Source organism: Artemia sp. Qi Xiang Cuo, chromosome 10 (genome assembly GCF_049724085.1).
Source record: "Artemia sp. Qi Xiang Cuo chromosome 10, ASM4972408v1, whole genome shotgun sequence".
NCBI classification, from domain to species: domain Eukaryota; kingdom Metazoa; phylum Arthropoda; class Branchiopoda; order Anostraca; family Artemiidae; genus Artemia; species Artemia sp. Qi Xiang Cuo.
In genome coordinates this window covers 40365999-40381404 of record NC_142803.1, presented here as the reverse complement: position 1 = coordinate 40381404, position 15406 = coordinate 40365999, and the positions used below count along the sequence as shown (strand labels likewise).

Sequence of the window (15406 nt, the reverse complement as noted above, 5' to 3'; positions counted from 1 at the left end):
CATTTTGTTTTGTTACATTTGAATTATCTTACTATAAATTAATTTTTGTACAGCAGCCTCTTTTTACGAAGTCTATTATTGATAATTCGCGCTGGTTTAGCTCATAATGAACTTTAAAATCTCAGTTTAACTCAAAGCGTAGCTAGGGCGCTCCTTTTGGAGTAGAATTGAGAACTTAAACGAAAACTTACCAAGTTTGAAGTTTGATTGTAATTCTACTCCAAAGAAGGAGCGCCAGCGTAGCTGAGAGTTCAACTGCCCTCCCAATTTCCCTTCCCGTTGAACTCAGCGTTTCATCATGAGCTTAACCACCGCATATTATAATGACTTTAAAATACTGGTTTTGTTTTAGTCAATCGAGGCGATTGCAAAGGTCTATCTCAGTTGAACTCTCAGCTACGCTGGCGCTCCTTCTTTGGAGTAGAATTACAATCAAACTTCAAACTTGGTAAGTTTTCGCTTAATTTCCCAATTAAAAATAAATTGTACCAATTTATGTAAGGCCACTCCATGGCGTAATTTTCATTTTCATCCAACGTCATTTTGTGGGATTTCAGGCTATTTTTCAAAATTTTCACAAATTTGTTTTTGCAATGAACTTTTATCATTAAGGTCAATAGAAACAATAGTTACTATTCCTGAATCAGCTTCAAATGACGATTCTTCAGCACTTGAGTTTTTTTTTATAAGGCATTTTTCAATTTTCGGCTACTACGGGCTATGCTTGTTCTTTATTAGGTTGCCCCTAAGGGGACAACTATGAAGACGATCTTTATTTCCTTAATACCGTGTTAAACATAACAGCAAACAACAAATTTATTCAAGAACAGCAAAGTCATAAAGTATTTCCACATTTTCTTAATTACTAAGATACCTAATGATCGTGCTTTTTTTTAGCTAATTTTTTTTAGAAAGTAAACTTGGGGATTTGATCTGCCGTTCTGAGAACCTTAATGAATAGAACTGTGCTTTTGATTGAAAACAAGATGAAACAGGGTAATAGCAGTTTCATAATAGAAGGAGAAGTATTGCAATTACTAAGTGCATTGAAACCCACAAGTAAATGGACGTCAAAATCTATCGAAGAATATGAACTTAATCCCCATGTAAAAGAGTTGAAAGATGTACGTGTGCGGATAATAAAGGATCGACAAATTTCGGAAAAATTCTTAAGTGAAGTACTTTTGCCGTTCCTGAACGTCATTATAGCTGAAAATATGCCTTTGTCAATAAGAAAATTGGCTTTAAACTCCATTGTTAAATTCATAAGACTCGGATTAGTAGATCCATCCACACCGAGATGTACAAAGGCTGTGCAAAGAATTTTACAATATCTTTCTGACATCTACCTTGATAGAAGAGTTGGTGATTCGTTACATGAGGAAGCATTGTCAGTTTTAGAGAATTTAGTCTATCGTATGTTTGAACATCTTCCTACTTACCCGCCAGACATTCATATTCAGGATTCCGAAATTCCCCATGAAGGGGTAAAAATGTCGGTTGAAAAAGAGGATAGTGAGAAAGTGCAGAATCATGCAATTTTGTGTAGCCAAGAAGCTAGTAGCCAGCAAAAGGATGTTGATGAAGACTCTAAGCTTTCTACCCTAAAATCTGATTCAACTTTGAGAGCAGATCAAATCCCTAAATTACATTTTGAAAAGCACACTGATGGTGTATCGAACATTAGAACAGTTTCATTTGATAGTAAAGACACTAATTATGGAGGAACCACAATTGTTGAGCCCAAATTATCTGTAGAGCTTGCGAATTCAAGGGGAAAACAGCTCATAGTTGATGATAATTGTGTCCAAGAGAGTGAAGGAAGCCTTTCATATGGATTACCGTTTCTTGTTGAAACACTAAGCTGGTTCGTCTCGTTAATCGATCCCACTAGCAAAAACAACTCAGATGACACTATTGCCATCGGACTCCGGCTTATTACTGCCGCAGTTGAAAGTGGAGTCGATCATTTCGCAGCCATTCCAGCCGTGATGAGTATAGTAAAAGATAGTCTCTGCAAAAATTTGTTATTGTTACTTAGGAAAGACGAAAATCAGATTTCTACTTGTTTCGTTCAGGTCAGTTATCTTCTTTTTGAAGCATTACGGAGTCAATTGAAAATGGAGTTTGAAATGTACCTTTCAACTTTGGGTAAGATAATAACATCATCAAACTCTAGAGTAACTGTGGAAGCGAGGGAACTAGCCCTAGAAGGACTAGTGCAAATATGGAAACTACCAGGTGTTGTAACTGAAATGTATTTAAGTTACGATTGCGATACAAATTGTCGTAACTTACTTGGAGATACGATAGACGTTTTGCAAAGAATAGCTTCCCCAGGCTCGGATATTTTACCTATCAATGTAATGGCATTTAACGCTTTAATGTATGAGATTGATGAAATCAACGCTCGTTGTCGGAAAAGAGCTAACAGTACATCAAAAATGCGTTCAGAAAATATAGCTGAAACTGAGATTGAACGGTACCAACCGCGTTTCAGGGTCTCGCCCAATCTACCCACTCCTCAGCAAATTTTGGAGTCCATTAAAAAAAAAAGAGTTTTCATATCTGCTGCTAAGAAGTTTAACCTTGAACCGACGAGCGGGATTGAGTTTTTGCAAGAACAAGGGATTTTATCCACCCCACTAGATCCAAAAGAGGTTGCCATGTTTCTTCGTGACAATTCTTGGCTTGAAAAAAAAGTCATCGGTGAATATTTAAATGATCGAAACAATTTGGAAATGCTCAATGGCTTCGTAATGTCTTTCGACTTTTCAAATAAACGTATTGATGTGGCTTTGCGAAAATATCTTGAGTGTTTCTGTCTTCCTAGAGAATCACAAGATATCCATCACTTTTGTCAAGCATTTGCGAAGTTTTGGTGTCAGTCTACAGGAGAGCTTATAAAAGTTGAGACAGCTACTAGATTAGCAATTACAATTATAATGCTTAACACAAATAAACATTCTACCAAATGTAATATACCACCTATGACCGAGGCTGATTTCGTGAATAATTTGAAAATGGCCAATGACTCTGAAGATTTAGACCAAGAAATACTTATTACTATTTACAACGCAATTAAGAACGAAGAACTCATAATGCCAGTGGAAAAGGATGGATTTGTCGAAGACAAATACCATTGGGAGGTACCGCTACTTAAAAATGTTGGTGGGCCTAGTGGCCATTACTTTCATGTTTCAAACGGTTTTCTTGATCGTGAAATTTTTCAGATGCTTGTTACGGGTCTCATTAGTCAAACTTTTTTTCTACTTTGGAAACAATCAATAGATAGGACGGTATTGCAAAATATTCTGGGTGGATTTGAGAAATGTTTTTTTATTGGTAACTTTTACAAAGTGACTGAAATTATAGATTTTTCTTTAAATACTTTGAGCAAATTTGTCTTAGAACCTTACCCAACAGATTGTGACCATTCGTACGTTGCATTTGCATTTGGAAAGGATATTAAGAAACAGATGGCTCTTAAAGCCTATTTTTCTCTTGTCCGACGGTATTCTAATGCAATTCGAGGGGAGTGGACAAACATAAGCATGTACATCCTAAAGCTTTATAAGGCAAAACTGTTACCGAATAAATTCTGGGAAATAGTCGATATTGCAGAGGACACATCAGTTAAGACTAAACCTCGGGTACTTCTACAAAAAACTAATTGGTCACTTAACACCATTTTATTTATTGACCGATCAAAAGCCTATCAGCTGTCACAATTAGAGGTTGATACCCTTAGAGCATGTGTCCAAGAATGTGGAATCGAAGAACTGCTAAATGAATCGAAACATATGGAAGCTGAAGCACTTGTTGGTTTCGTTAAAGCAATCATTGGAAATTCCTCCAGGCCAGGAGGAACTGCATATTCAGAAAGTAACATCGTCTTCTTTATGGGACTTCTAAGCAAGATCATGGTTCAAAACAAGGATCGTGCATCCCTTGTACTTCCAATCATAACACAGCATTTACATACTTTGATTGTAGGTGCTTGCGCAAGCAGCCAATTCTACCTGTTACATAGATCGGTTAATGTTCTTCTTCATCTTGCAATTCACTTGATTTTAAATGCTGACGTAACCTCCACTGTTTTGCACTCTTTAATTGTATTACTTGAATTAAAAGAGGAAGCTCTAAAAGGAATTTCAAAGACAGTCATATGTGGATTAGACAAACTTTTTAAAACAGGTTTTTACTCTTTAGAGCAAAAAGACTGGACAATCCTGTTAACCCTTCTTGAATTTACCGGTGCTGGGGCTAATTTATCTAAAATAAAATCCCCTTATTTTCTATCAGATCAGAATAAAGACCGAAGGAATTCTGAAACTGGCCATGAGCTCAAAAAGAAGCGGAGTGTTAACTCAGAAGTGCACTCACTAGGCCAAAACATACCATCTGTTAACATAGGAAAAGAAATAGGAGCACTTTCTGTGCCATTAAAGTATATAAACCTAGATAGTGTCGAATTTACCAGAGAATTTTTCCAACCTGACCCCAATACCTTTATGAACTCGGTGGATCTTCTTGAATCAATTATAGAAAGGCAGGAATGTGTTAACCATAGTAATTACCATCTCTTAGTGCATTGCTGTCATATATTTGTAGAAGTCTGTTTATCGAGATTTGCAATAGAAACCAAGGGTAATAATAATACACTAATAAAAACAGAGCTATCAATTCATAGCAACGAAACTGATGAAAAGGAAGATCTTTCATCATCTGCAGCCAGCAAGAAAATGGTTAGCATTTTTTTTATTCTTTTTGAAAAAATCACCAAATTAATGGAAGTGGACGCCAATATTTGGGAAAGGGGACTTTGCCCCACTCTTCAATGCATTGCTAAACTTTGTTGCCACAACTCTAAGGATGTTAGAAAAACAGCAAAATTTTGTCTACGACAAGCACTTCTCTTGGAGGATTTGAAAAGATTGACCATTAACGAATGGGAATCCTTTTTCAACCATGTCCTTTTCCCACTTTCAGAAAAATCACTGCATATTGGTAAAAGTAGAATATTTGCCTCTAAATTGGTTTCTAACGTATTTTTGCGGCATTTAACCCATCTAATTACTTCGCCAAGTTTCACTGTCTTGTGGCAAAACATTCTTGAACTTATGGAAAAATATTCAAATATTAAAAATGAACGACTCGCTGAAACTATCCCGGAATTAATCAAAAATATGTTCTTAGTCTTGGAAAAGGAAGGAATTTTCCAGGAAAATGCTGATTTTCGGGCTATTACCTTGAAAAGAATTGTTGCTTTTCTGCCAGGGTTAAAAGAAGAATTGATAATAATTAAGCCATCCACCTTTTGAGTTATTGGCCGAAGTCAAGCCTTTTTTTTGCTCATGATTCTGCTTATAGTTTTTACATTCTTTGAATTCTAAAAAGACCGCTGAAGCATTCAAAGTTAAAAGTTTTCCACCAAGAATTATCTATGACAAAGTTCGAGCAATGTTTTATCGTAGCTATTCTAGCTGAACTCAGGTCAAAAGTCTCCGTGACAGAAATTTTAAGCTAAAGTTTTTTGTCCAAATTAATCGGGTCAAGAATCGAAAATACTAATATTCCACTGGGTTAAATGGAATATATGACAAGACGAAAGCAACCCAGTTCCTTTCCAAACGGTCAATACTTTAAATTTCTGACTAACTGGCTCTTGAATGACTTTTTTATGAGATTGTTGGTAGATTTTTAAGCCAACTTGTCTACTTTGGGAGAGGTATTTAGTTAATTGATCAGTGAACCATTTTAACTGTGTTTTTTTAGTTTGAAGGATTACCCTCCGAGAGATGGTACAAAATAAACCGCACCCCCTTCTATGCTACGAGTTAGCTGTTATTGTGTGGGTTACACCTGATGTTTTTCCTCTGTTTTAAGTTCTTTATTTTTCCTCTTGCCATTGATTATGAACCTTGACTTGATTGTTTACATCGTAAGATTGTGAATCCCCCTTTACTACGGATTCTAATTTCAACATTTGGTGCAAAGTCAGGCCATGATTTACGTATAGGCCTGGGCCTAGGGGCGCAAAATGCCAAGGGATGTAAAAAAAAAACACTGAGCGATTTTTTTTCTTAAAAAAAAAATTGGACTGATGTGATATATCGTCAAAGATGCACTTTGCTACTGCGCTGCCTATTCGCAGAAAATTGATTCTAAACCAACAGAGGAATTCCGTAGCCGCTTATAAACTATTAGATGTCACCCAAGAATGGCAGCTGAAAGCTTGTTATCACCTCTCCCTAGCATTATTTTTGGCTCATCACTCATCAATTGCCTTCTATTCAGGGCGTCCACTATCCCCAAATTTGTGGGATTTCCCCGTCAATATCTATGTCGTCCCCCCCCAAAAGAAATTGCTTGGGCCTACAGGCGCCAAAACGCTTGGGCCAAGGGGCACCTAAACGCTTGGACCCAGGAGTGCCAAAACGTTTTGGCCTAGGGGAGCCAAAGATTTAAATCCGGCCCTGTGTATAGTGGAGGTTATCCACAAAAGTGAAATTTTAGAATTCTACAGTGTACAGCAATGTGATTGATTATTTCCTAAAACTTCACCACATTTATATCGTCATTTTTTATTAAATCGCATTTTTTTTTTTAGAACACAGAAATGCAATAAAATTAATAACTGAATATGGAGTTGTTTTTTTTTAATAAAATGTCTTATACGCTATGATTGACATAGTTGATCGGATCAAGATCAATTGCTCGGCTTTGAAATGGAACATAGCGTCATATCACTGTCCCCTCAATGAAAGGGCGTATACCTGCATAAAAGTCAAAGTACAAAGGACTTCAAAATAGGATTTTTTCTCCCTGGACCGAAATTAGGTTTGTTGGTATCTGAAAACTGAGATTATCTAAGGTTTTTCATTTGACTGCCTCTAAGTTATAAGGTTTTTAGGGCACTACAACATTTTCGTCAGTATTGCCACGTCGATTAGTGACGATAAATGAGCGAAAACGTATTTTTCGCAAACATTCAAACACTAACAAATTCTTGGTTCCCAAAGTCAACTACGCTTTCAAAGGAGTCACAGCTTCTTAAGCTGCTGGGGGCTATATATTTTGATTGATTCTATTTTTGCTGTTTTTCCACCCACGTTTCCTTTTTTAAATTGGGTCCCCGTACTGCGAAAATGTGAATAACTGCTTATGCAGGTTTTTCGGTTTAGAAATTAGATCGTGGATTTTTCTTTATGTTTTAATATATACACGGATATGTAAGCCTCCTAATAACCAACTCAAACAATCAGATTTTATTTTCACTATTCCTTGTCATTTTTTACGCTCTTTTCAGCGATGCAAACTAACTTTCGATATGTTAAGCAGATCAGACAGTACTAGCATAAGTCTTTTTTTCATAGACAGAGGAATCCTTCAGGTTAAGTAGGCTTATCGGTACAGAATTTTTCAGATTAACCAACTTTATTGAAAGGCAAATCCTGTAGTGGCGCTGTGGGATTGGTCTTGGCTTGGTAAAAGGGGATCCGGAGTTCGGACATAACTGCAGCAATACACTTCAGGGTCCAGAATTTGATTCCGGTGATGATATTATGCGAAAACGTTTCATACCAAAAACCATAAGAAAAATAGATGGGTTGAAGAAAATCCTTAAAAAAGAGCCACGTATACAAATGATGACAATTTTTAAAATATTTAAGCATGTTATTTCCGATCTAACAATGGTATTTCGTAGATAATCATCAGTTTTACTACTGATGACGGCCACTGCATATGTGACCGAAATATCTAGTATTTTTTGTGAAATTTTATCGCTGTTTGTGAAAATCACTCTCTATCAAAAGGATTTTATCCCTATTTGAACTTTTATTTATCGGTATTTTGTAATCGATTTTGTATTATTCGCCAGACCCATAAGAGCTAGACAGCTAATTAGGAGTACTTATCAACTGAGTATGAAATCCACCCTGAAACACTATGGTTAAGTACCAGGACTATTTATTGCGTGTTTCAGCCTGCCATGACCACGTATCTAGTAAGGAAGATAACTTCGCGTCACCGCTTCAAGGACCTAATGGTGTCAAAAATCAGGAAAATACTTCCCAGAAACATTATAGATAATTGCTCGAATAACTTGTGTCCGGTAATCTGTAAGCAAGGAGCGCCCCGGCTCAATAGTAACCAAAACTCCAAAAAACAGAATTTTGATGCCAGTAGATATGTCAAATAAATCAGATTTTTATGCTGATTTCAAATATATAAGTTTCATCAAGTTTATTCTTACCTATCAAAAGTTACACGCCTGAGAAAATTTGCCTTATTTCCGAAAAAAAGAGGAAACACCCCCTAAAAATCATAGAACTTTAATGAAAACCATACCATCGGATTCAGCGTATCAGACAACTCTACTATAGAAGTTTCAAGATCATATCTCGAAAAATGTGGAATTTTGAATTTTTTGCCAGACGAAACATCACGGATGCGTGTTTATTTGTTTTTGTTTTTTTATTTTCCCAGGGGTGATCGTATCAATCCAGTAGTCCTAGAATATCGTAAGAGGGCTCATTTGAACGGAAATTGAAAATTCTAGTGCCCTTTTTAAGCGACCAAAAATATTAGAGGGCAGCTTGGCCCCCTCCCGCGCTTATTTTTTCCCGAAGTCACCCAATCAAAATTTTTAATAGCCATTTTGTTCAGTATGGTCGAAAATCTAATAAATATGTCTTTTAGGATAACTTAATCCCCCACAGTTCCCAGGGGAAGGGCTGCAAGTTATGAACTTTGCCCATTGTTTACATATAGAATTGGTTATTGTGAAGTATACAGATATTTTAAGGAAGGATTTTTTCTGGTGGGGGGGGGGGGGAGCTGGAGGAGGGGGTTACTCGGGAGAATCTCCGTGGAGGATGTTTCCTTGGGGTAAGGGACATGTCTATGAAGGGGGCGCCGGATTCCCAGTATTATTTAAAAAACGATCAGAAATTAAATTTAAAAAAAAACAAGTTTTTTCAACTGAAAGTAAGAAGCGACATTAGAACTTAAAACGAACAGAAATTATTATGTATATGAGGAGGTTCGCCCCCAAGTCAATACCTCGCATCTTACGCTACAGTTTTTTTTTTTTTTTAGTGCTTTCAAAAGAGCTATCTATTTTAATTAAACGGCCTTTGTGATTCAGGGGTTTGTGATTTAAGCAAAATTCGAACTTAAGCGTGAAGAGCGTGGTATCAAACAGTTCGTGGTAACGAACTGTAAGTAAGGAGCGACCTGGCTCAATAGTAAACGAAACTCTAAAAAACGGAATATTGATATCAATAGATAAATCAAAAGAATGAGATTTTTATGCTGATTTCAAATATGTAAGTTTCATGAACGTTTAGTCTTATCTGTTCAAACTTACAACCCTGGTAGAATACTCTATATTTCTAAAAAAAGGGGAAACAACCCCTAAAAGCCATAGAAATTTCACGATAATAATACTGCCAGATGCAATGTATCTATGAATCCTAAGAAGGAAATATCAAGCGCTTAGATACAAATATATGACATTTTGTATTTTTTGCCAGAAGAAAGACCACAGATGCGTGTTTATTTGTTTGTTTTATTTCTCCAGGGGTGATCGTACCAATCCAGTAGTCCTAGAATATCATGAGAGGGCTCATTGGAACGGAAATTAAAAGTTCTAGTGTAATTTTAAGTGACCAAAAACATGGAGGGTAACTTGGCCCCCTCCCACGCTCATATTTTTCCCGAAGTCACCCAATCAAAATTTTGAGATAGCCATTTTGTTCAGCATAGTCAAAAATCTAATTAATATGTCTTTGAGGATGACAATCCCCCAAAGTTCTTGGGGGAAGGGCTGCAAGTTATAAACTTTGCCCATTGTTTACATATAGTTTTGGGTATTGGGAAGTATACAGCCGTTTTCAGGAGGAATTTTTTCTGGTGGGGGGGGGGTGGTCTGAGTAGGGGTTACGGGGGAGAATCTTTCCATGGAGGATCTTTCCTTGGGGGAAGCGACATTCCTATGAAGGGGGTGCCGGATTTCCCAGCATTATTTCAAAAACGATCAGAAATTAAATTAAAAAAACAAGTTTTTTTCAACTGAAAGTAAGGAGCACATTAAAACTTAAAACGAACAGAATGATTACGTATATGAGGGGGGCTACCCCCTAGTCAATACCTCGCTGTTTACGCTATTTTTTTTAGGACTTTTAAGACATGTGTATTTTAATTGACAGGACTTTGTTATTAATGGGTTTGTGATTCTAAAAAATTCAAACTTTACCGCACTTGCTGTGTAATTAAAACGGGGGCGAACTCCCTTATATACGTAATAAAAACATACGAATATAGAAATTCATTACGTAAGTTAATTCGTAAGTTACACCAGAACAAAATTTCGAGAAAGCCATTTAGCCAAAAAAAGGAAAATTAATATGCAAATTCCATTTTAATTATTCATGTACGGTGAGCCAAAATCAAAGCTGCATCAATTCAAAAACATTCAGAAATTAAATTAAAAAAACAATATTTTTAACTGAAAGTAAGGAGCGACATTAAATCTTAAAACGAACAGAAATTATTCCGAATATGAAAGGGGCTGTCCCCTCCTCAACGCCTCGCTCTTTACGCTAAAGTTTTTTATTGTTCTAAAAAATAAAGTATTGAGACAGTTAAACTTTAGCGTAAAGAGCGAGACGTTGAGGAGGGGACAGCCACTTTCATATACGGAACAATTTCTGTTCGTTTTAAGTTTCAATGTCGCTCCTTACTTCCAGTTAAAAAAAAAACTTGTTTTTTTATTTATCTCGTAAAGAGGTGGCAATTTCAGTAAACATATCATGGCTGGGTAAGCATCTATTATATTAATATTGTAAATTACATCCGAGAAAGTTCAGTTCTGCGGGATTAGCATTTCTTGTCACGCTGAAACACGGTCAAGGTAACAATCTCCCAAAAATTGACATCGGGTAAATACTACCAGTTGTTAGCAATCCTGTCTAGAGGAAAAGCAATCTTGGCAGGCAAAACAGGTTAGGTCAGCACACAGATCTCTTGTTCAAGTTTACTAAAGACATATACCAGATAGATTATAGGCTGCTAATGGGCTGATTTTAGGCGCAAATACTTTCTCCTTGCCCCGAGCCGGTTCTTCTGCTTTCTAGGTTAAAAATCCCGGCAGTAACCCCTTTTCATTTTGTAGCTATGCTGCAAGATGCCGACTGTCAAAATGTCCTGTATGGGGAGTAAAGTATGCTGCAAAAGCCACAAAATCAAATTATTATTGACCCTCCCCTCCTCATCATCTGAACTTGCATGTACGAAGGGGCCCAGTGTGCTTAGCCGTGCCTCTTGTTGAAAGTCATTGAATGCTAAATGTCAAGCTTTGGCACTGTATTCAACAAATTCTTTGGAGCTGCTCCGTCTTCTAAAGTTTGTCTACGGTCCAAACCTATAATAGAAATAGGGAATGGTGTAGAAAAACTCCCAGAACAGGAGTTATTCAGAAAGGAACAGAAGTTCGTTCGTACTGCATGGAAAACATCCAACACTAGGTCTGAACTAACTATTTAAAACGCAGGAGTTCACTTTTAACATTTTTATTGTCTATATAGCTTCGCAACTGAACAAAAAGAAATAAAACCTATATTATGAACGTGTAATGAATCAAAAGCACAAAAGGGAGCAAAAATTTCTTAGATTCCTAATATCAATACTTCACCTTCCTAATTAGGCGCCGCGTTCAAGTTTATTTTCAATTTGTACAACATGGAACAGCCCAGAGAGTATTGGTAACTTACAAGAGTAGGAACTGGTACTGGTGTCGACGAATAACCTCAATGCAATCTAGCATTTGAATGCACTTGGTATTTTTTCCAGTGGAATAAAAAGAATAATTAATTTAATTTGTGTAGTTGGTAAAATTAGTGTAGTAATAAGTGTCTAATCTCAATACTTGACAGGAAAAGGATTACAAAACTTGAAATAATGTCAATTATCGCCAAAAGCTAGATGGCGTTGAGATTTTTGCCGACACTAGCGCCAGTCTCCACTCTAAGTTACCCATACTCTTTGGAACAGCCAAAACTTATTTCCCTGATAGGATTTTAAAGATATTTTGGTATTAGCAATTAATAAGACTTTCATCCTAGCAGACGATAATTTAAATTGAGCCTTTGAAAAAAATTTAAAATATCGAAATTCAAACAACAATCCTTTTAAGGTTAAAGTAGCTTATTGCATAAAAGAGCAGTCCACAGTATAAAAAGCTACTACACGAAAAGAAGAAACAAAATTCTAAAAATATGACAAACGTTATTTAAAATTCATACTGTAAATGTTCTTATTTAGATTATATTTCGAATAGGACTCATTTTTAAGCAATTTTCCTGGAATAGAATTTCTTTTCTGACTACCACTGTTGGGGGCTGTGTTTTTCTTATATATTTTTTTCTTTTTTGAAGATCCTGATCAAGGTAGTCTCCAAGTGGTGCAATTGCAAAATTCTTCTATAAACATAGGTTGATGGTATTAAAGCGGCGATCTCTTGTTCTTGCGTCCATAGATGAGAACGCAGTTCTGAGTGCTGAGAATAATAATCCAAGACGATTAGAAACAAGAACAGGGAAGTAGAATTTTAGCAGTTTTGTTAGCAAAATAAAAGCCTCACATTTATCGTTTGGGCAGATACTATTTAGATAACCATGTCTCACTTTGCCGTGACACAACCGTCCAAAACATGTCAAAAGTAAAGTCAGCCACTTCGACAGCCAATTATAATACATAGTCACCTGGTCATACTAATCTGTGTTATTACTAACGCTTAGTTATCTCATTAGTTATTTATTCATCCCTGGTTATTTAGTTGTCCATGCCTTTATTTTTGCGCTCGCATGTAACATTTATATACATATTTATCTGCTTTTGACTAAAATCAACTAATTAATAAACAAGTTTCTGTCGCACATGGGCGTTTAATTTTTCCAATTCACCATAACTCCTTGTCAACGGGATCACGCCTCCCCCGATTGAAAAATGATGACTTAGTGAATTATATTTAGCTGAGACGATTCTACCAAAGACAACACGAAGCGAGCAATACTGGGAACTTCCGATTCGCTTTAGTAGAAAATAAAATAAAATATAGCACTTTACACTGTAACCCATAACCAGATGTATAAACTTTTAACTGGCCCAATTAAAACTAATCGTGACTGATATAAAATACTTTCATTCGATTGAGACAACATTGTTCAAAATAAAAGAACGTCAAATAAATGTTTTATAAGTTAGTGGACGAAAGATCAGAACTTGAAGAAAAAGACGAAGAAACCATACAGATAATTTTATTTTCAGGCTTCCCTATTTTACAGACAAGAAATCTCAATTTTTTAAAAGGCAAATTATCATGATTCAGAAGTTTTAGGATTTTTCTAAGTTTCACTCAATATAGGAGAGTGAAACTAATGTATTTGTCTACTGTTAAAGCATTTTGAAAAAGAAGCTGAAATCTAAAAACCCCAAGAGCCAAACGATGGCATTTTTTTCTTTTTGAAAACGAATTTTTTTTTAATTCGGCTGAAACTTTTAATATAAAAAGTTTAGCGGAATTTTTGGACAGCTGTGATAACATCAGTCTAGTGTTACTTATCAGGTATCACTATATACTATTCGTAAAGCTAAATAAATGAATAAAGTATATAATTATTCCTATTCATAAAATATGCGCCTTATAGTTTTCTATTTTCTATAAAGATTTATCGAGAATATATAACTAAAACAAAACAAACCAAAAAAATCGCCAGATATCGAAATCTAGAATTGCTGCTATAGTCTACTTAAGTATAAATGAAAGCACTTACGCGAAACAAAAAGAAAAACACCTTAAAGCTGAAAGAGCAAAAATAAACCGAATTGCACAATCGTCGAACACACGTAAAAGAAAAAAGGGAGAATCACCTGTTGACTGCATTGCTGTAGGTTAATGGCGTAGCTAGGGGTGTGCGAGCCTTCCAAGGCGGTAACTACTCAAGGGCAGTCAGTAAATGTAAATTACACCATTTCCTCATAGCTTTTACTTTATTTCTTATGGTGAAAATTAAACTGTAGCCAATTAAACTAACTCAAAATATTTTGATTCTCTTCTTATAATTAAATCTATTTTAATATTTATAGCTGATTTTAAAATAATTATCCAAAAATCATTCTGATGGTTTAACGACCAATTCATCGTCCGTCGATCGCTTAGACAATGAAAATGAATCATGAATATATGTTTGGTGACAATCATAGTCCGCCTTCAAAAACCCAACATACAAAATATGATGCAGAAATTATGTTTTGACGGCCGAGTCGTGCCAGGTTTAAGGAAGCGGCGATCAAATACCTATTCTATGCTATTGCAGTTACTATTTCTATATGTCCAAGTTTCAAAAAAATGTCCACTGAAATCGAAGTAAAATAATTTTAGGATTGAAGTTGTGATGGTTTAATATTAACCAAACAATTTTCGAGAAAGCAAAATGACGGCAAGGAAATCATGCAGCGGATACTTATAGAAAAGCGTTAGACAATGATAGAAGTTTTTTTCTAAACATTGAAAAAAGGACAACTACTCAACTGCTGGTTTTCCTAAAAATGTACTTCTCATGTAGCCTCAATTACCTGAACATGCATAATAAGAGTCAGGCAGTTAATAAATTTTGATTTTCTCCCCTTTTGAATATTTACGACGATGATAACGACAATTTGGCTTACAACTTCGCTATGACTGAGAAGTTATGCAACTAGAATTGGGAGACATGTTTGGAGCAACACACTAAATACCACTTGGACAAATATCCTTTTTTTAATCACAACGACGGGTATTCCCATACCCTTTCAATTAATTCACTTTCAACACTCCTGCATGGCAAATCCATGCTTTAATATATTTCTATGCAACTTCCATATCGAATAATAGCTGGTTTCGACAATGCCCTTCTGGTAAATAGTGAAACAGAGAAGAGCTGTTGTCTCTATCAGGGTGTATTAGCTGGTTGACAATCATTTGCCATTCACTGAATTGTATTCTTGAAGTCTGAAATGGTAAAAAGCAGAATAAACGGACAAGCAGAATCTCAGACTAACTTAAAGATCAAAATAATTTATTTAACATAAAAAATAGAAACAAATTTACAGCAGTCTGATACAAAAAGCAAATTTACAGCAGCCTGATATATTATATCACACCTTGTACATAAAGGTGTACAACAGTTTTGGTAATTTGACAGGGCAGTAAGAAAAGCCTTTGTAAGTTTTTTGCACAAACGGTTATTTGCTCGAAGATTTAAATATAAAAAAGATACAACTAAAAAGTAAATTGCAGGATGCTGAATAATGTGACTTCATTACGATATATAGCTCATAACACTAAGCTAGCTATTCT

The 15406-nt window shown here is 35.7% G+C and overlaps 1 protein-coding gene across 1 annotated transcript; it reads left to right on the top strand.

Moving 5' to 3' along the window:
- The first annotated feature begins 953 nt into the window (after nt 1-953).
- Nucleotides 954-5324, top strand: LOC148947765 (Golgi-specific brefeldin A-resistance guanine nucleotide exchange factor 1-like). The gene has a single exon (XM_089096002.1). It carries the CDS (start codon nt 954-956, stop codon nt 5322-5324), a length of 4371 nt encoding a protein of 1456 aa, XP_088952128.1.
- The last annotated feature ends 10082 nt before the right edge of the window (nt 5325-15406 follow it).